The sequence below is a fragment of the Tamandua tetradactyla genome, chromosome 22 (assembly GCF_023851605.1).
Source record: "Tamandua tetradactyla isolate mTamTet1 chromosome 22, mTamTet1.pri, whole genome shotgun sequence".
In the NCBI taxonomy this organism is placed as follows: domain Eukaryota; kingdom Metazoa; phylum Chordata; class Mammalia; order Pilosa; family Myrmecophagidae; genus Tamandua; species Tamandua tetradactyla.
In genome coordinates this window covers 22,178,910-22,205,303 of record NC_135348.1, presented here as the reverse complement: position 1 = coordinate 22,205,303, position 26,394 = coordinate 22,178,910, and the positions used below count along the sequence as shown (strand labels likewise).

Here is a 26,394-nt window from a genome sequence, read left to right as displayed (position 1 = left end):
TGAATTATTAATGGGGAAAAGAGAGAACAAGTAACCAAGAGAGGGTTCTTGGCAGCCATTGTTTGAAGTTCATGGTGTTATACAACATTGAGCATGTCCAATTCACCTGCCAGGAGCTATCTGATTCTTACTCTAGGGTTCCATTTTCCTATTTCGATCTTATCCAGCATCTGGCTGGGTGATGGTCCATGTCAAAAGATGTAGATCTTTTTATTCCATTAAACTTTGGGATCTTGTTATGATATCATGCCTCATATATTTTCACCTCCCATGATCATTTTAGCTGGTTATCTGTTCCTGGCAGAACTCTGGCTTGTGTTGGTAAAGGAGATTGAAAAATTAGGATTTTATTAATCTCCTAAGTGTTCCGTCTTTGCATTCTCATGGGTTTGGCCAGGAATCTCTCCGCAGCTCATCTGTCAGAATGGCATTAAGTACACTCAGACCACACACTATCTCGCAGGAGATGGACAGCCTTCTTTACACTTAGATTCAATTTTCTCAACTCTAGGTTTCAACAGGCAAAAGAGCCGCTATTTTAGCATTTACAGACAGTTCCAACTGAAGGGCTGATTCGATGGCAGTGCCACTTTGAGGGCACAAAGGGGCAAGGTCAGGGCACTGGTGACCAGGACTACATGGTGCAATATCCCAGCTGCTAAGTAGATGGATTTTTTTCTGCCTGGCAACATGATGCACTTCAGTGGATTGTCTTCCTCCTTTACTTTTGGGAAGATGATCTTAATTTAAGCAACCGTGTCTAAGATTTTAGGATGAAAAACAACAACAGTATCGGAGTTCTCAAACCAGTCCTTAAAATGATATGTGGGATTCACTTCAAAATAATCTGGGGGAAGCGAGCAGAGGGGGAGAACAGATGAAGCAACATTAGTCATGAATTGATCATTGTTTAAACTGGGTGATGGGTACATTCTCTCTCCTTCTGTATAGGTTTGAAAAAACTTCCCTTCTAAAACTTACTGTTTAATGAGGTAGAGAGTCAATGATCCAGAAACTTGCTAGTCATTAGTTTCCACCTTTAGCTTCACCTAATGCATTCTCTGAAAAATGCTAACAAGGAATCCTGTCCAACATCGCTTTCTCTCTCCATATCTGTCCATCTTAAAGTAGCAATATTAACAAACAGCAACATTGTCAATGTGCTGTGACAAAGGTCATACATGTGATGGAGGAAAATGAGATGAAGAGGGAGGTGCAATCATCAGCCCTTTGGGCTGGAGAGCTAACTGCATGCATGCATGCATGGGCCTCATGTTTTCTTGGTGCCTAAGCCTGGAAATTAGCTCATTCCCATGTCTCACTGCCAAGCACATACCGGAATGCCAAGCTAAGTAGTGTGTTATTTAGGTTGAATCACTTTTCGCTGGTCTGTGTTTGGAATCAGGTGGAGATCAATACCGTCGGGGAAGCTGCGAGTTTACAAAGGACGGGGAGAGACTCGGCTTCTTTCTTCAGTATTGTATGTTCTTCTTCCCCTACCTCCCACCCCCTGGGATAACCACACACTTGGAACAGGAAAGCTTAAGGGGTAGGGCAGATCAGGAATCAGCTTTTGGAAAAGCTCTCAACATTGTTCTCAGGCCAACATCCCAAGGCTACCCACTACCACTCATAAGCAAACTTTCTTTAAGTGTACTTAGCAACTCTCAAACGAGGAAAACTCTCAACTTAATTCCAAACAATGGCCATCATTCTGAACAATCAGCTTCTTCTAGGAAATCAAACATGCAATCTGATAACTAACCAAATATCCTACTAAATATTTATAAAAATCTAGACAAAAAAAAATTCTGAGGCATGATTTTTGAAAAGTGTGACAAATAATGCCTTGAAGCATAACTCATAAGCTGACATACAAAATAAAAAATCCTTTTAGAACAGGATGCAGAAAAGGAGACAGAGTTAGCTTTTTTTTTTTCTTTTTCTGATATCAGTTAACTCAGGTTAAGAAGCAGCTTGATTCTATTCCACATGAAACAATAAACTAAGAAGGTAAAAAAACAGGTATTTTGGGGATAGGTTAATTGAGCAAGTTGCTTACTCAAAGGAAAAAAAAAACACATCAAGGATTGTGTAGAAGAACTGGAAACCAAGAGTTCTGTAATACTGATTTCTGAACACTGTATTATGCCAGGGGCTCATAGGAAGCATCTGTTCCTTGTCTTTGGGCAAAAGATATGATTTGGATTTCTTCTTACTCATAATCTCCCAGCTGAGGAGAATTTAAGGATTGCTTCATTTTTGCTAAATTGTTAAAAAAAAAAAGAATTTTCCCATCTATTCTGTAATTAGGCTCCAGCCAAGGCAACCGAGGCTAACAAGGTATATTGTAACTTATTTGGGGCTGGTTCAGACCGCCTCTTACCTCTTCCCATAGAACGCCTACAAAGCATGAAATAACAAGGTCTTGCAGTATACTTTCTTTGTTATATAAATATTATCATGTAATATTAAAGAGGCAATGGGAAACTTCCCCATGGGAGGTGCAGCTGAGGCCCTGTTCAGAGCCCCCTTCTCATTCCTTTGCGTCTACCCTGAGCTGGCCGCTCCCAGCGAGAACTACCCTCATTGACTGGAGCCTCCTCACTTTGGAGGTTACACAGGTGACCTGCAGCCAGCAACTGATATGGAGGTACAAAAAGTTGGCCCCCTTGTTTTGAGGCAGGAGTCACTCAGTGAGCAATTTGTGCTGTGAAGCTCCCTGAGGAATCAGGCTGAATCTAGAATGTAGTTAAAACCACATCGCAGCTCAGCTCCTTCCCCTTTCCCTCTCATGCCTCCATTACTCCTCTGCAGATTCCTCTGAGGGCACTTCCTCAATAAAACACTCCCACAAGAATCCCCATCTCAGGCTCTGCTTTCAGGGTTCCTGACATTTCCAGAATTTATGGAAGCAAATTAAAATGAACACATTATTTTTAGTGTACTGTCTTTAAATGCCAACCTGGTCAATTTCATCAGTATTTAGACCCATGGACACAGCAAATACACTAGTAGCCTTAACACTGCATGTCGATGGAAGTGAGTGGGAATCTATGGTAGCTAACATCTCATGCTTGGACTTAGAACTAAACATCCAAAATAGGCTTTCCACCCGCAAGTCCAATCTTTCAGTACAATCCACAGACCATCTTCTCAAGACCCATTTTCCATCTGTGTATTTATACTGGAAACAAGGCCAAGACCACACGTCTCCTTCTATTAGAGTAAGGTTCCTATGTGAATCAAGTTGGCTCTGTTTTAACTACCCTTTAACATTTGATACTCCTAAATTCCAATGAACAGAATTAAAAAAAAAAAACAAAAAACCCAGACCCAGGCTAAGGTTCAAATGAATACTATCATTGTGCTTGAGATTGCAGCAAGGTCAATTCATATCATCTCAAAAAGAAAAATATCATTTATCATTTATCTTTTGTTCGCCAGGATTATAAACATAAAACCAATCAACTGGTCCCATCACGAAGGATTCATCTATGTCTGCTCAAGAAAGTAAAGCTCCTTGACTCAAAGACTCCTTGATAGCTCATGGCTAGTACTTCTAGTTCTTGGTTTTTAATCTGTAGGGTGAATCTTGTGCTAGATCAGAAGGCAGAGAGTGGCAGAAGGTGGAGGAAGGGCCTGCAAAAGTGGTGTCATAGCTCCCCTGAGCTCCTTTCTCACAGTGTTTGGGTTTTTGCTTGTTGACTCTTGTCTACAACAGTTGAGGTTTGCGTGAGTGACGAGGCTCACTATGTGTGACAACACTGACAGGTTCTCCTCCTTTACAATGACAGATTAAGGGGTAACCTACTTTGGCTCCTCTCCTCAAACTTCTTTTGGCAAATGGAAAGAAAACTCTTTGTCCACAGTTGTTAACGGTATCAGTTTTGCCGCCATTTTTAAAGCATTAACTTTCTTCTATGTTTTAGAAAAGATATTCGGCCTCCTCACATGGCTGTGAAGTAAAAAGTGGGGATATCCCGGGTGCCAAATTATTTGCCCACAAACGAGAGCTCCTTGGGCACACAGCTGTGATAAGAGTCCCGCTTTAGGGGCTGCGGGAGGCTTTTCCCACACACAGACCCAGCTCCCAACCACAGCTGCATACACTCTCAAGTCAAGAAACTTCTACTAGAGGATAATAAGAATAATAACAATAAGAAAATAAAAATAACTTTGCAAAATTATTGGAAGAAATTTAAAAAACAATAACAAATGGAAAATTCCCCAGTCAAGTGATACCTATTTGATGTTCATTGAATAATAATGATTTTCCCCCTTGGCAGGTTGTTTCTGCCAACAGAAGCTGTGGAATCATACGGTGGTAAAGGGTGTGATCCTTTGAACCAGTGTCATATGAATAGTTTGGGGGAACAAAGTTCAGTGCGCGATGCGGGCCAAATGGCCCCCACGTGGGTGCTCTGTGGGACCCACCCCCAACGGAGCCTACCTGGTGGTCGTCCTGATGGTGTTTTCTTTTGTGTGATTGTGCTCTTTGCTCACTTTTTCTGTAGGAAGAAAGAATGAAATAGACACCTCTTAGGTGGTTCTCTCTCAACTTCTGCAGTCTCGGCTTAATTAAGCAGAACCACCCTCCTATATTTCCCTTTTTCTCTCGTTGGCTAAGGGAACCCAACTTTGGATTTCTTTTTTTTTTTTTTTTGGGTGCATGGTCAGGGAATCGAACCCGGGTCTCCCACATGGAAGGCGAGCATTCTACCACTGAACCACCCATGCACCCTGGGTTTCTTTTTTAAATATTCAAATCTTCCCTGTCTCAGTGGTAAAGATAGTGCCAAAAGCATCCACAAACCAATCAAAGGGAAACAATTACAAATTCCAACTGTGTTGTCTGATTCTAAGCAGATCTCAGGAACTAAAAGTGTTCACACACGCACACACACAAAGATATATGGGCACGAAGACAGTTTTTTCTATTATATTTTCCCCTAGCTGAAAATTTCTGCTTCCCTCTGATTCAGCACGAAAACTGCAGTTCTTGCAACTGTTCCACTTCTGACTTTGACGACAACCTTTAACTATTCTGTACTGTTAGGCCCGTTTGTGAGAGGGGACATAAAAACAGCCATCAGACCTCTTGGTGCTGCAGTCATCGGGTGCTTATTCGGATAAATGTCACAAGGGACAAAAAAAATACCATTCGACAAGAAGAGGTAAACCCTCCCTTACTCTGCCTTGAGGTCTGTATCTACCAGCTGTCAGAAATTATTTAATTAGCTTTCAAGAACACAAAAGTTGAACTCTGGCCTTCCCAATCCAGTTCAAATACTAGGACCCTGCCCTGACCGTCACAGCTCTCAATGATTTCTTTAAAGTATCTCTAGAAAACCTGGCCGATTCTACAAGAGTTTCAGGTTTCAACTGCAGGACACGTAAAAAGCTCCTTATCTTGCAGATTTGGGGAAATTTTTAAACAAAGATTTACACCATCTGTCCCACACTTCATCATCGTGGTTTGAAGCCGCTGTATGCATGCTTGCATGTACAATTCCTTTCTGTCCACTCTGCAATGACAGTAAAGCTGAATTTGGATTCTTAGCCAGGATTCTTTCAGAGAGGAGGAAATCAAGGCTAAATGACTTGCCAGAGGTCACCCAGACAGGGTGAGAACTCTCAGACACAAAGTTTTTAGCAGATCGGAGTCAGTGATTAACAGACTGTTAAGAAACAGACTGAGACAAACCACAAATCTTAACTGCTATATCATTTTTAAAGTTACACCGGTTTTAGATATACTTTTGGCCTGTAAAAAAAAAAATAGCTCTTTACATGTTCTGGAGTTTGCAAAATCTGTGTATCCCATTTACTGAATTAACTATGTCCACGGTTGACGTGACCTGCACAAATACGGTCCTTGTTTGAAAACACTGAGGCACCATTATCAGCACCAACTAATAGTTGACGCGGCTATGGTATGCGTTGCCAGTTCAATGAGAAGGTAAACTACAATGAGTCTAGCTACACACAGACTCTAGCTTCTTTTCTCTTTCCTGGTATTTTTCTTAGAGGAGGAAACATCATTTAAAGTAAGGAGGCATTTAAGGGGTATTTTAAATTTATTACCCACAACTTCACTATGTAGGCCAACGCTTGACTATGGACAAAGTATAGGTATTTGCATATAAATTTGAATTTTATACATGTGCATATTATCAATCTATGGTCAGAAAACAACAGCACGTTAAATTCTTTAGGGGTGAATGGTATGTGACTTGGAAGAGTTAACAAAGGAAATAGTTTAGCTACTACGACACTAAACTTTTCTATCAAGATACTTAGTTGAGTTGGTAATTACTGTACTTCTGAATTTCAGGTATGCGAGAAAGAAAAAGATGGTTCACAGAATATGTTCTACTAAGGCTATCACTGGAAACATTGCTCATACTTTACTCTTTTGCTCCACCCTTTGGTTTTTGGCAAGATATAATAAAATCTCATTAATTCAGTCCACACTAATTTGGAATTCATGGTAATTCAGTCACTGTTAAAATTAATTGAAGTTTATCTTTTGTGCATTAGGAAAAAAGAAGTTGTTAATCAGATCAACTGCAGAAACAAAATTAGAGGTGAGATGTTTGGACCATTCAACAGGGATCATTTGCACAGAACTGAATAGATACTAATTTTGAATGATTCTCAACTATTTATTAAAGAAAGTTTGGCAGGAATTGTACTTGGCAATGCTTTATTAGCTGTTAATTTGGGTGGCAGTATGCATGTTAAAGTAACAAAATCGATTTCTATGTAAAAAATACTATAATGTGGGATTTTTTTTTACTTTATGAGAACGGCTTTCCTTCCAATGATTCCCGTTTATATATAATTTTTCTGCCTGTAAACCTACCTGACAGTTGAAAGAGAAGCTCCGAAGCCATCTTCACAGATATATCCTGACTGAAGAGGTTTCTCTCGGGGGGTAGTCTGCCCTCTGGCATCTTCTGTAAGGGTTCGGTTTTCTCTCGCCCGATTAAAGTGCTATAGCCGACATTCCGGCTGGGTGATATCGAGACATGGGGGTCCTGGATGTCAACCTCCATGGGTTCTTCTTTAATCTTTACCATTTGTGTTTCCTTATAGCTTTCCGCTGCAAACAGGAGAATTAAGAGAAACAAAAACATCACAGTTCCTTAATTCTGAACCAAACCCAGTTTCTAATCACAGAGAGAACCATGAGGATTGTGTCAAGGGACAGTTTAGAAAACAGCACCTTGGCCTGACCGGTGCTACTAGTCGTGGTTGGAAAAGCTACAAATCGGACCCATTCAATTTCCTGACAAGGTAAGAAATTGTAGCTCAGAGAAAGCAAGTGACTTGCCCAAAGTCACACAAATGGCAGCAGAACCAGGCCTGGAGAGAGCCTGGGTCTCCAGATTCAGAACCCCTTAACTGGGCTTGCCTGACCTGTCTCTGCTCAGTGTGTCTTCCTCGCTACTACCCTGCTTCCAGAGCCAACAGTGACCTCAGCAAATGTCTGTCCTTGTTTTACAACTTATACATTCCCGTGAATCAGATATGAGCAAGCAGATTATTTTCTCCCTCTTTTTCAAAGCTGTGATCATTTATTTTTTTTCCTATCTTCTCAGGCACTTAAATTAATAAAGGTTAAACGCAGTCAATTCAACTGAGACTTACACATTGCTGGGAGCTAGTAATCCTCAGGACTACCTAAGAAGAGAAGTTAATTGTTAACACCTAGAAAAACAGCAACCTTACAGGTCATAATAAAGGTTCAATTTCCTGACTGTTCTTCCTTTAGGTGTGATGATTAAATCTTTGCTCTTTAATGTGACTATATTTTCTTTGTAAGGCTGGCATGTCTTCATGTCAGTGCAGCTCTTAGATTTGATGGTAGAACATCTTTGAAATAAGGTAAGGCAAATAGTTTAGCTTTTATTTTCAATCATTTTAAAATAAGTCCACACTTTCAAGTCAATGAGCATTTATTAGGAAATACTGTATACTCAGCACTCTAGAAGACAAAAAACAGAGGACTCTTCTAGATGGACTGACAGTGTAGTAGTGGGTTGGATGGTATCCCTCACCCCCACCCCAGAGATATATCCATGCTCTAGCTCAAGGATATGTGTATGTGGCCTTATTTGGGGAAAAGAATCTTTGTAGATTGAATTTAAGTTAAGGATCTCAAGATGAGATCATCTGAGATTATCCAAGTGGGCCCTAATTCCAATGACAAGTGTCCTTACAGAAGAGGAGAAGCCACAGCTGTAGTGGAGAAGGCTGTGTCAAGACAGAGGCAGAGGTTGGAGTGATGGAGCCACAAGCCAAGGAATGCCTGGAGCCACCAGAAGCTGGGAGAGGAAAGGAAGGGTTCTCTCTATGCCTTTGGAAGGGGCATGGCCCTGATGACACCTTGATTTTGGACTTCTGGCACCCACAACTGTGAGAGAATAAATTTCTGTTGTTTTAAGCCAGCAAGTTTGCAGTGATTTGTTATAAACAGACATAGGAAATGAATACAGCTAGACAGAAAGAGCCATAAGAAACAGTTGCAACACAGGTGCTTCTCTGTGGGACATCAGGAGTTCTGAAAGGGAAAACCTCATTGCTGGGAGCTGGATGGTCAAAGGAAACTACACTTTCCTTTGCCAAGTATAAGACAGGTGAAAAACAAATACCTGTATGGTTCATTGATAGACAGTAAAAGACAGAAAGGCATTTTTAATGAAATGATTACAATTAATTAGTGTGGCAAATAAGATCTTACGTCAGAAACATGCTAATTGTTCCTTTTTAATTCCTGACATATTACACATGCTTCTCAGGGAAAAAAAAACATTTTTTTTTTTGTCAGCACTAAACTGCATTAAACTTTGGATTCCCTCCTATCCTGCCAAGCTGTTGCTTTTCTCTGTGTATCTCTGAAGCAGTTCATGAAAATGAAGTTCATTGATTCAGTCATGTTAAAAAAAGAAAAGAAAAACAGAAAAATAAAAAGGTTTCCAAGTTACATGCTTAGCTTCTCTGCCTTTATTTCCAGTCCCTCTGATTATTTCTTGAGTGCCATCTCCCCTGAGGGACTAGCGACCTGCCAGTCAGCCTTGCCTCCAGCTAGGTCACTCACAGGTACAGTACAGGACACATTTTCCCTCTTCATGTTCCCCCAAAGTACTTAATATTTGGGAAATAAACAGTGGGGTCAACGTTACAAGGTACATAATGATGAATCTGAACGCTGCACTGGCAAATCATTCCAAGGCCTGAGGACAAATGCAAAGGAATACCAGAAAGAGATTCAGTTAGTTAAAAAAGAAATCTTAACAACATAAAGAGCAAAGCTTGAAGTACCATTATTTACCCTTTTCTTTTTCCCATTTCCCCAGCTTAGCTCCTGGATTAAAAACCATCTGGCTATTTAAACCTTGAATCTAATGAAATTAGTCTTAAAAAGCTATTTGGAATACTTTCAAGTAAGATCTACATGAAGTGCTTTCTGTCCTTTCTTATGACAACTCTTGACCTTTAAAAACTGCACAAAACACTGATAAAAACAACCTTTCCCATTCTTCATCTACCTGATAGATTCCAGACTTAGAGATAGACATTTCCAAACTGACATCTCAATGGGCAAGTGAGACATTATAAAATAAATACCGTTTCTAATTATTCCTTTTCCTTGCAGTAGCCCTATTACTCAGTGTTTTTGTTTCTTTTAAAGCAGGGTTTCTCAGCACTATTGACATTCAGGGTCAGATAATGTTTTTGTTGGGCAGTGGGGGTCCTGTCCTGTGCATTGTAGAATGTTCAGTGGCATCCTGGCCTCTACTCACTAAATGCCGGTAGCACCTCCTAGCCCCAGCAATCAAATATGACTCCGGACATTGCCAAATGTCCCCGGGAGGGCAGAATTGTCTGGCAGTTGAGAATCACTGCTTTCAAGTTTTAATTTTCCACTCAGAGAAAGTTTCATCAGCATCCAAGGCAAAGAAGAGAGACAGATTCCTCCCCTGCTCTGGCTGCAGACCGGTCCCGTGTGGATCACGCTGTCACCAAGTGTCCCCACAGGCAGGCCTAGGAATCGGAGGTCAGACTGACCTTGGGGTTTCAGCTCCCTACCACACTTGGTCGCCAGGCCAGCTCTCTCCTTTGTATTTTCATTCTAGCATAACAATGGTTGAGTTAATCATTTCCATTCACTCTTAGCTTTGATTCCCACATCCAGAGATGTGTCTGCACATCCAGGATTTTACTTGTTCCCACTGTATTTGTCCATGCATGCACAATTTGAATCCTTTTAGAATCTCTTCCTAAAATAAGAGGAAAAATGTTCATTTTATCCCAAATGTCCTATTCTGCCATTCCAAGAAAGAAGCTGGCACCTGGAAAAATATGAGGGGCAAAATGTTAGCAGTGGATTATGCCTTCGGGTGGGGGTAGAGGGAGTTCAGATGACTGTTCACTGCAATGCTTGTGTGTATTTCTTAATTTTTAAATGAGAAATAAGGGTATTTTTGCAATTATCTAAATTTAAAAAATGAAAAACAAGCATATATGCCCATAAAAGTTGACAGAGTCCAGTTTGTGACAGAATAGTAGGAATGGTATTTCTTCTTCGGAAGTGTCCAGAATGCTAGGTTGACCTAATAGCCTTGGAAGAGTGACTCTGTGAATAAGATGGGGCTTATTTAAACTCTGTTTGGCAAGAAAAAGGGAAAAAAAAATTATTGCAATGAGAAATGCAATAAATGCTGTCTTGTCTACCTTCACAAACACAATCCCCATTAGCTATCAATTTTTTTGAATACATTATTTCATTCATCAGTTATTTGTCATTCTATAATCTTTTCTCAATGCCTACTATGTCCTAAGGATGACAGATGACATGTGGAATCAGAGATAAATAAGACATGGTTCTTGCCCTCAAGGAGTTTAAAATTTAAATGAATGATGACACAAGTATAAATATCCCTCTAACACAAGAAGTAAAATTAAAATACAGTGTAGGGAGAGGAGTTAGGAAGATCATGAACCAAAACATTCTAATCTGGGATGTTCAGGGAACATCACACTGTCTAGTTGGGCTGGAGGGCCGGCATGGAGAGACAAAGCCAGTACCTTGAATATGCAAGACTTACAAGGTGTACATGTAAAAGCAGCTCAATTTTTGTCTTCATTGCTTTTTAAACCTGCTTGATGAGAGTGGCTCTTCTCCTGTCCCTGGATGAAAACTCAGGCAGACCCAGGACTTTCTGGTAATTCTTATATAATACACAGCCTTATGGCCCTTTGTCAAGCAAAGCCCAGTTTTGATTCAGAAACCAGAATATCCTATCCCATGTGTGAGTCCAGTTCAGGCTTTTGATTCAGAAACCAGAATATCCTATCCCATGTGTGAGTCCAGTTCAGGCTTCCTTTGAAGGTGAGCCCTCATCCCTGGGTGCTTCCTGCATCTGAAGAGGGTGTGCTCAGTCCTTCTACCTTCCTTGCCTGCCTTCTCCTTAATATTCCATCTGCCCTTTCAAAATGCCCTAGAGGAGAAGTGAAAGGGAGGAGAGGTGAAGAGATGGGAAAAGTCATAATTCACTGTCCTTCTGTAGAGTGGCTTCGCGCTCTCTAGGACAGCCAATGCTGTGCTCATGGGAATCACCATGGGTCTTCAGAGGCCTCTGACTTTGGGGTGATCTCCTCCTGCAGTTCCCTTAATGTGGGTGAACTCATTCTAGACTAGAGTCCCTGCTTTCACCACTGCCTCTGAGAATCTAGATGTTGCCTTCCATCTTCCTTTGTGCTGATGTGTCTTCATCTCTCAAGCCAGCCCATTTGAGAGCATTTAAGACAACTTCTATGCAAAGTCCTCCTGTAGGAATTTGGTCTGCATCTTGGACATAGAAAAATACCTCTTTATTTTATCAAAGAAACCATTTCAGGCCAAACTCAGCACAGCAGCAACTCTCTTTCACTCAGTCCCCACAGCAGGTTGCTAGTCCATTTCTCACCCTTCTAGAGTTTCCGGGGAGAAATGAGATGCCAGTCCACTCTGCTTCCCAACTAAGGAAAATGTTAAACTTGGGGGCGGGAAGCTGGTATGCCTCCCCTGATGTCCTCTGATTTGGTGAGAGGGAATCACAGCATAGCTCGCTCCAAACAAAATCTTTCCCAAATTACCCTCTCTCCCTAATCTTTAATAACTTCTCACTTTCATCCTCTTGATCTGGCTGAGGGGTTCAAGAGTTATATAATCAGTTTTTAAATTCTTCACGCTATAACTTTGGTACTGAAGGCAAAGATCCCATTATCATATAGTTTGATCAAGTGTTAGGTTATATTCTGGAGAAATAAAGCTGGAGAGGAAGGCAGGGGTAGAATATGAAGTCCTAGCTCTTGGACTTGGATGTCTGTACTGAAAGGGGAGGAAGACATGGAGACCTTTTGCTCAGGGAAATATGGTCAAAGCCACATTTCTGAAGACCAGTCTGGCAGTGGTACCTAGAAAGGTCATGAAGAAATGCAAATGGGGAGCGTTGTTATGGGTCTGTTATAAAACTCAAAGCAAGAGTCAATGAGGGCCTGAACAAAGCAGATGCCATGAGGACAGAAAAGACTCATAAAATATTCCAGAGGTCCAGTGAAGAGAAATTGGTGAGTGACTGAATTGGAGTCTGTATCAAAAATGAAGAGACTGATGTCTGAGAAATAACAGAGAAACTCTGCACATGTCTTGGACAAGGGGAAGGTGAGATATAACACTCCCCCCCCCCCCCCCCCACAAAAAAAAATTGTACTACTTATAAGATTTGGAAAATGCCATTAATGAGAATTAGGGAAAATGGAAAAGTTGGGCTCAGAAGAAGATTCAAGTTCTGTTTTGGTTAAGTATTTATGATTCCTGCAGGAAGTTGAGGCTGTGATGTTGAATGGGCAGTAAGAAAAGACGAGCTGGTGACACACAGATTGGAAGTCATCTAAATTCATGAGATTGGATGAGGTCAGCAAGAGAGAGAGAGTGAGTGAAGAGAAGTGGATGGGGGTGGAACTGTTACTACCTACTTTTAGAGAAGAGAAGAAAGAAAAGAAGCAAGGAAAAAGGGGCAGAGAGGGAATGGCCAGAGAGGGAGGAAAGACCCAGGAGGGTGCCATGCCATGGAAACCAAGAGAACCAGAGACACAGGAGGAAGTGTGATGGGAGCTTCCAGCTCTGAGGCCACTGCATTCTTGCATTAGGGTTCCTGCACGCTTAAAATGGTTGTCTTCTTTATTGTTGCATATAAAGCCCTGGAGCCACCCTCACCTCCATCATCTCTCACCACTTCTTCATTTATCCTCATGCTCCTGCAATACTGAAATATTCTAATTGCCTGAATATGCCAGGCTGTTCCTCACCTTATTTCTTTTACATTCTCTGCCCTTCTTAAATACCCTGGTAAAATCAACTTCAGGTTTCAAAAACTGTTTATATGTTCCATCTGTGAGCAGTTTTCCTGTATTATCCTAGCTTGTCTCTCCTTCCTATGCCCTACCTTTAGATTGTACATGCCTTGCAAATATTGTAGTGCACTGCAATTGTTTTTTACACATTGCTGGACTATACATACAAGGCAGTGTTGGGTTCTTATTCATCTTTCTTCCCCATTTTTATTAGCTCAGGGCCTGGCACATTCGGTATCGATGTATACTTGTCCCAAGCATCACCTGAGGCACAGTGCAGAGTAGATGTGTAATGCTCTTCTCTCTTTTCTGACTCCCCAGTCTGCCATAGGTGCCCATAAATTCTTTGGGCTTAAAGCAACACTAAGTAAGAAAGGACGAAACATCAAATAATCAGAATTGCCCATTCTACCTCCAGACTGCACACTACCATGACCCTGTTTTTTAGAATAACAGTAAGTTTAAAAGAGCCCCTAGAAGCAATGCCATCTACATCATGCTGAAACAATTCATCTGCCATTATGATATGCTTTTGACTCAGATTAATTAAAAATCTTTATTCTCCGACTTGTTAGTCCCAAAGGTAAAATGTTTTTGGTTGGGCATAAAAACACCTTCTAGGTATGAAACATGATTCCTGCATGGGTCAGATTTGGTTATTATTTAATACTTTCTGAATAACGCAGGCCCAAAGGACAGAGTAACGTGAAACAAATGGCTAGGAATTTAAAATGAGATTACATGGTAATGTCCCTATTGGCAGAGCCCAGCACCCAGCTGGCATCTCATGAAGGTGAGCTGCCTTTCCCTTTGCCTTCTCTTACTGCTTTTGACAAAATCAAAATGGAATGGGGAATTGGGCTGAGTTTCTTTGATCTCACAGAGAACGAAGCTCAAGGCCCAAACCTATTTAAGCAGAGGCCAAGGATGGAGGCAGAAATAGAAGTATTTCATAGAAGTCTGAGACTGTGCACTTCTGACATTTCCTTCTTATAGAGAAGCAAAGTGGGAGTGAAGCAGCCTCGGGCCCCGAGACCACTCCCTCATTTTAGATCTTGAGTTACATACCCAGAAACCCCCTCACCCACAGACCTCTCATGGGTGAAATGAAGTAAAGACATCTCCATTCTGATTATGAGAATCAAGAACTTGATGATTAGATGCTGAATGGTATTCTCTCTTTGTATTTTTTTACCCTACCCCGTCTTTCCCTCTTAAGGAGCTATAATATGGAACTGAAGGTCATGTACACAATGAAAAGTTTTATATCGTTTAAAGAACTTGATTGTTATATCCTTCTTCTCCATGGGAAATTATGTATTAACTTTCATTTTCTCTATGGTCAGGCCCTTAATTCATTCTAACAACACCTAGAGGTCAGAGGCACTCAATGGGAAAAGCTGCACATTTCTGCTCTCAAAAATGAAATCTGAGGCCGGGGGCTTGACCACGGAGGTTGCCATATTCCAGAGGGAGGCAATACAAGCCCTGGTCTGCTTTCTATTTTCTCTGCTGGGCAGCTGGTAGTTTGTTCCTGGAGAAAAAGAGAGGAAACTCTCTCCATGAAAGGAAGGAGTGGTGCAACAGATTTTTCTCGAATTCTGCTAATACACAAGAACCTTCAAAACAGTACTTCCTGACAGAAGGACCCTGCAATGACTCCCAGTACACATGTGTACAATGGCCATATGCATCACCCAGAACAGCAGAGGTGTAACGGAGCAAGCCATGAGACCGATGGCTCTGAGGAAGATACGCAAATATCTGCAAAATTAAGTAATTAATCAATTAATACCAAATCAAACAATCTTTTCCAGGTGGTGAAACTGATCTTCATAGCAATGTAAACAGGAGAAATTTCTTTAAAATGATGGGTCTAGTTTTTTTTCTTTCACACTCTCCTTCCCTTCTTACACACGCATACACACACACACACACACAAATGTACTACATTTTTTATTCCTAAAAAATTTTCAGAGATAAATGATCAGAATTGATGTTTTGAATTTGATCAACAAAATCATGAATTCACTAGTGTCTTCCCTCTATATCAATATATTTTCTGGTAACTTAGGAAAAAGAATTAACACATGTCTGAAGAATTAGCTTTGCACATTAGATTTCACAATTAAGTGGACAGAGGAAAGCAGGGGATCAACTTATAATGAACAACAAACAAACAAATATAATATTAAGTGAAATAAGCCAGATACCAATATTTAATGATCTCGCCTATGTGAAATACCTAAAGCAAACAAATAAGCAAATTTATAGAAACACAGTAGATTATGGGCACCAGGGGCTAAGAGGTGAGGGAAATGAGGAGATACTGCTTAATGCATATAGAATTTCTGCTTGGGATGATGAAAAAGTTTGCATAATGGATGCTGGTAACAGTAGCACCATATTGCGAATGTAATTCATATTACTGGATTGTACACTTGGAAGCAGTTAAAATGGGAAATTCTGAATTGTATATACGTACAATAAAAAGTATTTTAAAAAACCCACCACAATGAGAAGTACCAGGTGTTTCATTTTACTAATTGTTCTGGATTTGCAAAGAATAAATAGGTGCCCAAAATGCTTAACTCACATTTTAAAGGTAATAAGGAGTTAGTGAGATGAGAGGAAGTTGTCTTTCAGGGTATAAGAAACATATCATTTCCCCTGAGAGCGAAACATGTGATGCTTTGTTCTGATGTTGATCTTTAAATTAGTCTTTGTGTTCCCTACACTAGTAATCAATGTAACAGGTCCTTGACAGAGATAACTCAATGGGATATTTGCTAATATTTTCAGACTGCTCACAGAGCTGGGGCCACAGTTGCAGTATAATTATCTGACTAATTCTGGGCATAATGCTGTCTAGTGTTAAACCACAAGGCAGATGTCCCACATGGCGCAAATGAAGGTCACCTGGAATGGTGCCCTATTAAGATAAGCACATCAAGTAAGTCCTTCCCATATAGCAAATCCTGCACCCATTTTCACTTTTGTCCAAATAAAAAGAGCTAAAATCTTACAGTCCCTGAGGGACTCATGGAGATCAGCTTCCTCAACCCTACATAGGATGTGGGCTGGCTCAGCTGTTACCTGTTGAACTCTGAGTGTCCTGGTATTAATGTAAAACTTCTCCCAATCACCTTATTATATTTTCATTTCATTTAACAAGTTCTCTAGGACTTAGCTAAAGAGGTACACTTAAACTGCATGTATGCCATTTGGTACCATTCCAAATGGTTTCATTAAAAAAAATTAATCTATTTTTCATCTACTGTTCAGCCTATACTTTTTTTAATTCATGTTGAAAAGGGGAAAGAAAGAGGTAAAGAGTCAATTAAAGTATCTGATCTAACCTTAAAGTTATTTAACATTATAATCCTTTGCCATCTAATACATCTAAGCCCTGTTCACCCTCATTTGCTGTGATTAATAGGTGTTTATATATCCTCCCAAGAATTTGGGTGCTGGTATTTGCGTGTGTTTAAAAGCGTAGGTTTTAAACAGAATTCCTGAAAGATTCAGCAGAATTCCTGCCGACATAAAAAATTATCAAAAAGAAAACATCTTTGTCAGGTGATAGGTTGGCCACTACTTCATGAACAAAAAGTCAAGAGGGCGGAGAGATTCCTTAACACCGAAAGAGAAGAAGGAGTACAATAAAGTGTTTTATTTTAATAAGTGAGAGTTTTACCAAACTTTAAATTATTTTCCACTTCTAGATGTTAAGACGTTAGTTTATGCAAGTTTAACTTGCTTTTCCTAGGTGGTGCTAAACATCACTGCATCAATTATGAGGACATCTCTGAGGAGACGTCCCGATGACTCGTGGGCCAGCGTCACCAGCAGGGAGAGAGGACTGGCCAGCATGGGGCAAAGCAGAACATGGCGGAGCAGAGAGACTGGAGCCCCATCACAAACAAGGGGGAGAGACAAGGGGAAGCAGTTGACCGGTTGGGAAGAGAAAGTGGCTCTATGCTAGGGAATTCTCTCATTCACCTTTGTATGCTTAGTACCCAAAACAGGGCTTGAAAAAGAGAAGCAGCTCAATTAGTATTTGCTGAATGAATGAATAAGTGAAATGAAAGAAAAAAGAAGGAAGATGATTAAAAAATGAAATCGGAAGATAGGTTGAGAAGTAGAAGGAAGCTAAAATAAGGGGTACCTTCGAACCTCAAGAAATCTTCTTTACAAACTTTTACCAAAAACCAAAGTCTTAGGAGTCAACAAGGATTTGAGGGGGCATCATGCCAAGTACCATGCCTGAGGGAGTCCTTGGACTGTGAGGTGGGCCTTCCCATGTTAGATAATGTTCTCTCTGGGCTCTTAATTCCCTGTAGTTCTTGGCTGTGATTCAACCTTCTTTTCCAAACTTTTTTTTTTTTAATCAAAGCTACTTAAAGTAGCATAAGTGACTCATTCTAATTTTACTTCCTCTCCCTCTTCCTGTGTCCTCTCTGGGGCAGGTGTTAAGGAGCAGTGAAACAGTCAGCAAGCTTGCTGTGGGAAACAGGAGGTAACTCCTAAACTGGATAACCAGACCCTAAAATGAAAATTCGAGGTTGCAAACAGGATTGCTAATTTAGTTCCAGGTACCTCCAAGATAGCTGAGAAAGAGCCAGGGAGGAAGAGTTTTCTAACGTGAACAGTGTTTTAGCAGAAAATAAAAACAGTATTAGGACGGAACAAAAAAGGTACAAAAGGTAGTGGGATTAGCACAAACAACTGAAAGGAGATAAACTTTTGTCCTGATTAAATTACACTCCTAGTTCTCAGTTTTCTTTTTTATTCCCTACAGCTCTTTAAAAAAAAAAAAGTATAGACTACCACATAAATTGTCTATATAAGCAGGAAGAAGTCCAAGTGAAAGTTCTTACCAACATTTGAATGTATAAAGTGAGGTTGGATGATTCAGCTGTCCCAGAAAGTTTTACAAATCACCACAATTTCACCTTTTGTCCTACTTAATCCTTTGGCTCTCCTGTGGGCCTCTTTTCCTCTGGATTAGAAGGACTGTTGAATATGCCTTTAGCTGCACGTATGAGGACCACAGGAAGCCACTGATAAGACTGTCCCCATGAATGCCCTGACTCTAAAATAGTGAGAAAATTTTGGAGCAACAGTGGGGAAGCATGTGTCTATGCTGAGGGCAAGGGTGGGTGTACGGGGATAAGGGTGAGAGTCAGGGAATAAGGAAATGAGGCATGATTTCTTCTTTAAACAGTGACTCTTACCACCTGATGTTGTCCCTCAGATACGATGTGGGGGTCAAACATATATTCTATCAGCCACCTTCCCCCACTTCTCCAGCTGTGGAGAGAAGTGATACAGAGCAGATGGCAAGTCACGGGAAACCAGGAAATATGCCTGAATCCAGCTGCTATCCCATATTTAGGAAAAAAAGGAAGTAAATCAACTCACAACACAAACTATGGATGGTTTAAATGTGGGAAAAATACGTGCATGGACTGAGCAGATAGAAGAATTGTTAAGAGTGAAGACAACGATGCCTTCAGAAAGAATACTGTAGGTCCTCACTCTTTAATAAAGAGAAACATTCTACTTTTTATAAGAATGATAGTAGCCATGCCTAGCAGGGAAATAATCTTCTTCATGAAAGTTTTCTATTTGAGGGCTTGATATGAACATGCCCCTGCCTGATGGAGAAAGGTCGGGTAGCCTCCAGACTTCGGGGTCCCGCAGGGGCTCCCCTGCACCCAGCAGCCCCTGCCTACCACCCAGGGGAGACCCTGCCTGGGGACAACGTGGCCGCAGACAGGGGTGGTACCACAGGGTTTAATCATGTATGCTAATTTCCCTTCTTCGACATGAGTAAGTTAAAGATGAAAGGTTAATACGTGGTTCAGTGGTAGAATGCTCGCCTTCCATGCGGGAGACCCGGGTTCAATTCCCAGACCCCTTGCACCGACCCCCAGCCCCAAAAAGTTAATACAGTGATGAGAAGAAAAATCCCTGCCAAATGAGAATGTTTTCAGCTCTCTTGTTGAAGGAAAACAATGGTCTTGCACTCCCCCCCCCAAGACCAAAACTGAAGCAACATATTGCCAAAGAGGCCAGGGGCAGGAAAGAAGAGACGTAAAAAGCGAGACCACGATCAGAAATTCCAGGGCAGAGAGACGGGACAGAGGCAGAGAAATGTGTCCCTGGAGAGCAAAATTGGACAGAATGTTTTGACTGGTTACTCAAATATTTGCATCCACACTACAACTGGATCCCTTAGGGAATAAAGCTGCTTCTTAGAGTTGTCATCACTATACAGTATTTACCGATGGCCTGTGTGTGTGTCATGGTTTGCATTGTAGTTAAAAATCTCCTGGTTTTTTTTTTTTAATACAGATTTTCCACTTACACCCCAAAACAGGAAAGAACGCAGGAATACAAGAGGAGGGACCACCATCCCAACTTTACTACATTTCTTAGCTGTTTCATAATTCTTTTGCCCGTTATTATAAAGGGGACTCTGCACCCTTTCCAGCACCTCTGTAACCCCCACCCCTGCGAGGCCCTAACCTCTGTCTCCCCCAGGCCTGAGATAGCCAAACGGAAAAGGAATCTATAAGGAAGGTGGAGCATATTAAATTCCTTTCAGGGTTTTGCCCGGTTCCTGGGAACAGGAGCCAATACAAATTTTCGTGGCTTTATTAACATATGCAGCTATGCAACAGGGAGATGATAAAACAAGGGCCCTTTTCAGTGTCTGCCTTTCTGAGTCTCAAGCCTCCAGCGTGGGAGGCAGAGGAAATGGGTCAAGAAAGCAAAAAAGGGTGGCTACAAGGGGTAAAGGGTGAAGGAAAAGGAGGCGCAAAGACGCTGGCCCAGGGGTGCCAGCTGGACAAGGGGGAACTGTAACACCCCTTCAGGTGCTTGGGTTCAAGGATTTCTAAGCTGCGTGTGGAATTACAAAATAACTAGAAGAGTACTTTCTATCTGAACAGCAAGTGTAACGTGGAGTTACTTAAGGGAGTCCATCATAAACCAGTTCCCTCTTCATAAATGAGTTCCTACTTCTGGCTGGGAACAGGACAGCTCTTCTGTGCCAACTTCAGCTATTTCTTACTTTGTTGTGCTTAAATACTCAGGTCAGTAATACCCCTCTGAGTTTAACAAGCTCCAGAGCTTAAGTAAAGACTTCTCTGAGTATATAAACACACCAAATTTTTATTTCACTAAAATGACGTATTTTGAATAAGATACGGTGTCAGCACTCCCAATATTTCCAACTTTCACTAAGTTTTCAAGGGCTAAAAAAAAAAAGATCTAATTTCTTCTTTGAACTTAATTCACCCCAGTATCAGGTTTTCTGTACATATATATATAAAAGAATTACTCAGAATATACACGGCAATGAGGAAAGTACCTGGCCAGTTACATTTTAAGTTTACTGCTAGTTACATTCATTCTGAGTCATTTAAAGAGTTGACACACAAATGTTCTTTGCCATCAGTGGAGGAGAGAATGTTGTAACAAATAGAGAAATCAGAGGTTTCCACTTCACCAAGGCAGTATTTTTCAATGAATTAGTTTCACAGGCCATATATCTCTGAAAATTAAATGACAGTGTGCTAATACAGGTAAAAATGACTTCAGTTTTAATATTAAACAAGTTTGTATTTATACTTAACTTTTGGAATTATGGAACGCGCGATGGTGCGCACCGAACACAAAAGAGATAAGTATGACATCAGGTGAACTCACTACCCTTCTCCCATTACTTGGGACACGACTCCCTGGGGAGTAAATCTCTCTGGCAATGTGAGATGAGCTCCCAGGCATGAGCCTGGCCCTGGCTGAGTGGGATTGAGAAAGCCTGCTTGACCAAAAGTGAAATGAAACAGAAAGTTTCAGTGGCTGAAAGATTTCAAATAGTTGAGAGGCCATTCTGGAGGTTATTCATAGGCAGTATATAAATATCCCGTTTTAGTTTTTGGTGTGTTAGAATAGCTATGAAGGAATTACCTGAAACTGTTGAACTGTAATCCAGTAACCTTGATTCTTGAAGATGACTGTGTAACTACATAGCTTTTATAGTATGACTGTGTAATTGTGAAAACCTTATAACTGACACTCCCTTTATCCAGCATATGAACAGATAAGCAAGAAAATAAAGACAAAAAATAAAGAAATAATATTTATATTTTTTATATAAAACATATAACGGATAAGGCATATGGAATATTCTGGGTGTTCTTTTTAATTTTTATTCTTATTTATTTTTTGAAGTAATGAAAATGTTCAAAAATTGATTGTGGCATTGAATGTACAACTATATGACGGCACTGTGAACCACTGATTGTATACTTTGGATGATTATATGGTACGTTTAGATACCTCAATAAATTTGCATTAAAAAATGGACAAAGGATTGGAATAGATATTTCTCTGAAGAAGATAGGCAAACGGTCAGCAAGCACATGAAAAGAGGCTCAATATTAATCATCATTACAAAAATGCAAAACCAGCTGGATGACTTTAATGAAAAAGACAGACAATAACTGTCAGGCAGTTCCTCAAAAAGTCAAATATAGAGTTAACCATTTAACCCATCAATTCCAATCCCAGGTATATTTCAAGAGAATTAAAAACATACGCATATGCAAAAGCATGTGCACAAATGTTTTTAGCAGCAAAAACTGGGAAACAACGTAAATGTCCATGAACTGATGAATGGATAAACAAAATGTGGTATATCTATACTTTTTTCTATTATTTATACAATGGATATTATTTGGCAATAAAAAGTAACAAACCACTGATGCATGCCACAAAATAGATGAACCTTGAAAACATCATGCTAAGTAAAAGAAGCTAGTCACAAAAGATCACATATGGTATGATTCCATTTGTATGAGATGTCCAGAATACACAAATTTAGAGAGACAGAAAGTAGATTAGTGGTTCCTAGGGGTTGGATGGACGAAGGGGAATGATTGCCGAAGGGTCCAGAATATCTGTGGCGGGCACAGTCTCTTTTTGTCGGTCTGGAATTAGATTGTGGTGGTGGTTGCACAGCTGTATGAATATACTAAAAAATCACAGAATTGTGCATTTTCAATGGGTAAATTTTACAATGTAGGATTTATAGCTCAACAAAGATGTTTTTTTAAAAAAAAATGTCTAGAAGTCACCTCTAAAACATAATCTAAATATACAAATTCTTAGAAAAGAAGAGTACGGGATTCAACAAATTTCCTTAAGTGCTCAAAAAAAGTAGAAATGTAGAAAAATATTTTTCTATTTCAGACTGATTAAACTATACCGTGCTGTCAAATTCTTCCATACTATGCATTTGACAATGTTTTAAAACAATCCATACCATTTTTAAAATGAACAAAATACTTTGTAATGTTATTTGGAAATTACTCCTCAGCTCTCCTCCATCGTTGTGTAGCATGATTTCTGCTTGCAGTTCTACATGAGCAAACACAATCACAAGGAACAGGGACAACGAGGCATACTCTCTCCACTGCCAGATAACCTGACATTTGAATGAGGCAAACGTGAGATGACCTTGATATAAAACTAAACATATTCTCCATCTTTATAGATTATTGTTGAAGTCACACTGCTTTATAAAGTTTGATGAACTACACTTTTTCAAAGGAGCCCTATCCAATAGGAAGCCAATAGTTTCTTCCCTGAATAATTATTTAGCTAAAAACTCTAATTTATCTCAAGAAAGTCATCAGAAAAAGTCTCCAACATAGCTTCTTATTTTTTAAGAAAAAAAAAAACCCTAATCTTGTCCTCCCAAAAGACTGCCAACCTTGCATGGTGATAATTATGACATTTAATAATGTAGCCAAAGAACCCTGAAAAAGTTGCATTATCTGAGGCTCACGACTAACATTATTCTGATTCATTAGGTATATGTGCCCTTCTTAAAAAGGTTCCCAGATACCATTATTTCATAATAAATTAAACAGAATCTCCACTGAAGAGAGATGGTTCTTTTTAAAAAGTAAAATGTTCATTTAATAGAACTTTGTTCTCAGTCAGGTTCAATCTAAGGCACTCTTTTTGGATGGATAAAACTTATTTCTGCAATTAACCGTTTCCTTAGCACAGGGCCTGTCAAACTTCGTTAGCTATCAGAATCACCTGGAGGGCATGTTAAAACAGGTAGCTGGGTCCCACCCTCAGAGATTCAACTAGGTCTGCAGCAGAGCTCAAGAATGTGCATTTCTAAAACTTCCCACCTCTCCCATCCAATGTGATTCTGCTTGTTTAGGAACCCACAATTTAAGCAGCACTGCTTTAGCATACAGAATCTTGGGGCTGACTAGGAAAAGACTTGGTTGGGCAGGTCTTCTATGATACTCCTCCATTAAGGAAAAGTAGGCATCATCTATAGGTCAAAACACGCTCATTACACCCAATACTGGAACAGCAATGGACATAACCTATTTCTAGAACTATTACAGTTTGATGGGCATCAATGCGTTTCTTGAGATTCTTCTTTCCAGAACCCCTGCCTAGCTATGTTACTGCAGTCACGTCTGCCCAACATGTCTCATCCCTAATACAATGATTTCACTGGTGGCTCCCAATCGTAACTGAGGCAACCACCTGGAATTTGGAACTGTGACAAATGAATTTCTGTTTGGCTGCTCTTTTGAACAAGAAATAAACCTTGAAGCTGTTGGCAATTGCCGTTTTCCACCGGGCAGACTGGTAACAGAAAAGGTCTGTGTAAATACTCTGATGGAGTAAATGAAGGAGATGCCAGAGAGATGCAGGGAAGAGGTAGAGAGCACACCTCTGACCTTGGGTTCTTCTATACAGAAGCAAACCTGAAACCTGCATCTTCTATTAAATTAATTCCATCTTGCCAAAACTAGCTGAAGATAATTTCTATTATTTACAACCAAAGCAACCTTATATAAACTGTTAATAAAGTCAATCTTTGGACCCCTTTCCTTTCCATTTCAGTTCATCTAAGAGATTAAATTCACCTTAAAACTTCATCCTACCCTGTCTACATGCTTCTGAATGTTTTATTGCTGAAATGTTACCTTACTAAGGAGATAACTTGAACTCTACACATCATTGTGTATTTCAAAACCAGGGCTGCCTGGATTCTTCTGCAAGAGCAAAATATAATTTGTATTTCTCTCCAACACTAGGCAGGGAGAAACATAAATCCATTGGGTTTTCTTCTTTAAGCAAGAAAAAAAAACTAGAATAGTTTTAAACTAAGATCTAATATGGTGTTTTATTAGGTATATTTTATTATGTTAGGTAAATTTAAGTGCTGAATTTTTCAATAATGTTTCTGAAAAACTCCAGGTTTTCAACTACTTGTTTTTGTAGAATTCATATTTTTAAATGACATTTTTTCCCATATATGACCTTTTTCATGTTGAGGAAATTTCTTTCTAGTGCTACTGTTCAAATTGTTACTGTCAAGAAACGATGCTGTATTTTAACAAATGCTTTTTCTGTATAAATTGAGAGGATCATGTGTTTTTTTTCCCCTTCAGTTTTTTAATATGCTATAATAGATTAATTTATTTTCTTCAATTGAACCACCTTTGCATATCTGGATAAAATCCACTTGATCATGGTGTATAATTTTTTAATATGTTGTTGGGTTCCACTTGTTGAGGATTTTTGCATATACGTTCATAAGAGAAATTGGTCTCTAATATTCTCTTCTTTTAGTACATCTATCTGGCATTGGTATGAGTGTAAAATTGGCCTCATAGAGCAAGTTAGGCAGTGTTCTCCCCTGTTCAGTTTTTTGGAGGAGTTTGGGCAGGACTGGTATTAACTCTTCTTAGAATGATTGGTAGAATTCACCTGTGAAGCCATCCGTTCCTGTCGGAAAGTTTTTGATGACTAATGCACTCTTTTTACTTGTGATTGGTTTGTTGAAATCTTCTATCTCTTATAAAGTCAGGGTAGGTTATTAATGAGTTTCTAGGAATTTGTCCATTTCATATAAGTTGTCTAATCTGTTGGCATACAGTTGTGACATATAAACATAAAATATATGACATAACATAAAAGATATTATGTGATATAACATAAAAAAAGTTATGATTTTTTTTTCTATTTCCATGGGGTCGGTAGTATTGTCCTGTCTTTTATTTCTGATTTTATTCATTTGCATCTTCTCTTTTTTTCTTTGTCAGTCTAGCTAAGGGTATGTCAACTTTATTGATCTTTCAAAGAACCAACTTTAGGTTTCATAATTCTGTATGATTTTGATCTTCCTGTTTTCTAATTTGCTGATTCTTTCTTCTGCCTGCTCAAGTCTGCTGTTCTATGCCTCTAGTGTATTATTACTATTATTATTTTTTGGCATCAGCAGGCACTAGGAATTGAACCCTCTAGTGTATTTTCAATCTCTTCTATTGTGCCCTTTATTCCCATAATTTCTGTTATGCTTTTTTTTAATTCTGGGAAATTATTCATCACTAGAAAATGCTCTCAGTATAAAAGCATTGCTTTTATTGGCGATCTTTTTAACTAATTAATTTTTAAATTTATCATCACAATCAACTTTTTTTTCTTTTTTGTGAAAAATAACACATTGCAACAATTAGTTATAGTTATATAATTGTTATAGTTCTATAACAATTAGTTATAGAACAGATTTCAGAGTTTGGTATGGGTTACAATTCCACAATTTTAGGTTTTTACTTCTAGTTGCTCTAACATACTGGAGACTAAAAGAAATATCAATATAATGATTCAGCAAATCATATTTGTTTGTTAAACCCTATGTTCCCTGTATAACTCCACTATCACCTTTGATCTTTCTCCTACTCTTTAGGTGTATTTGGGCTATGTTCATTCTAGCTTTTTCATGTTAGAAGGGGGCTGTCGATAATACGGGATAGGGTGATAGAACTAATTGATGTTATGGAGAAGCTGGCCCCTATGCATGTCAGGATTTATCTGGTCCAGGGACTCATCTGGAGGTTGTAGATTTCCGGAACTTACCCTTTTGCATTGAAC

The 26,394-nt window shown here is 39.6% G+C and overlaps 1 protein-coding gene across 3 annotated transcripts in view; it reads right to left on the bottom strand.

Annotated features, from left to right (window-relative positions):
- Positions 1–26,394, bottom strand: part of ZNF827 (zinc finger protein 827) — a 171,875-nt gene that overhangs the window by 76,319 nt on the left and 69,162 nt on the right. For all 3 annotated transcript variants that reach the window (XM_077139893.1, XM_077139895.1, XM_077139894.1), the window contains exons 6-7: positions 6,869–7,108; positions 4,454–4,511 (exon numbers count right to left, since the gene is read on the bottom strand). In XM_077139893.1, coding sequence (XP_076996008.1) covers positions 4,454–4,511; positions 6,869–7,108 — 298 coding nt within the window. The remainder of the gene's footprint in view (positions 1–4,453; positions 4,512–6,868; positions 7,109–26,394) is intronic.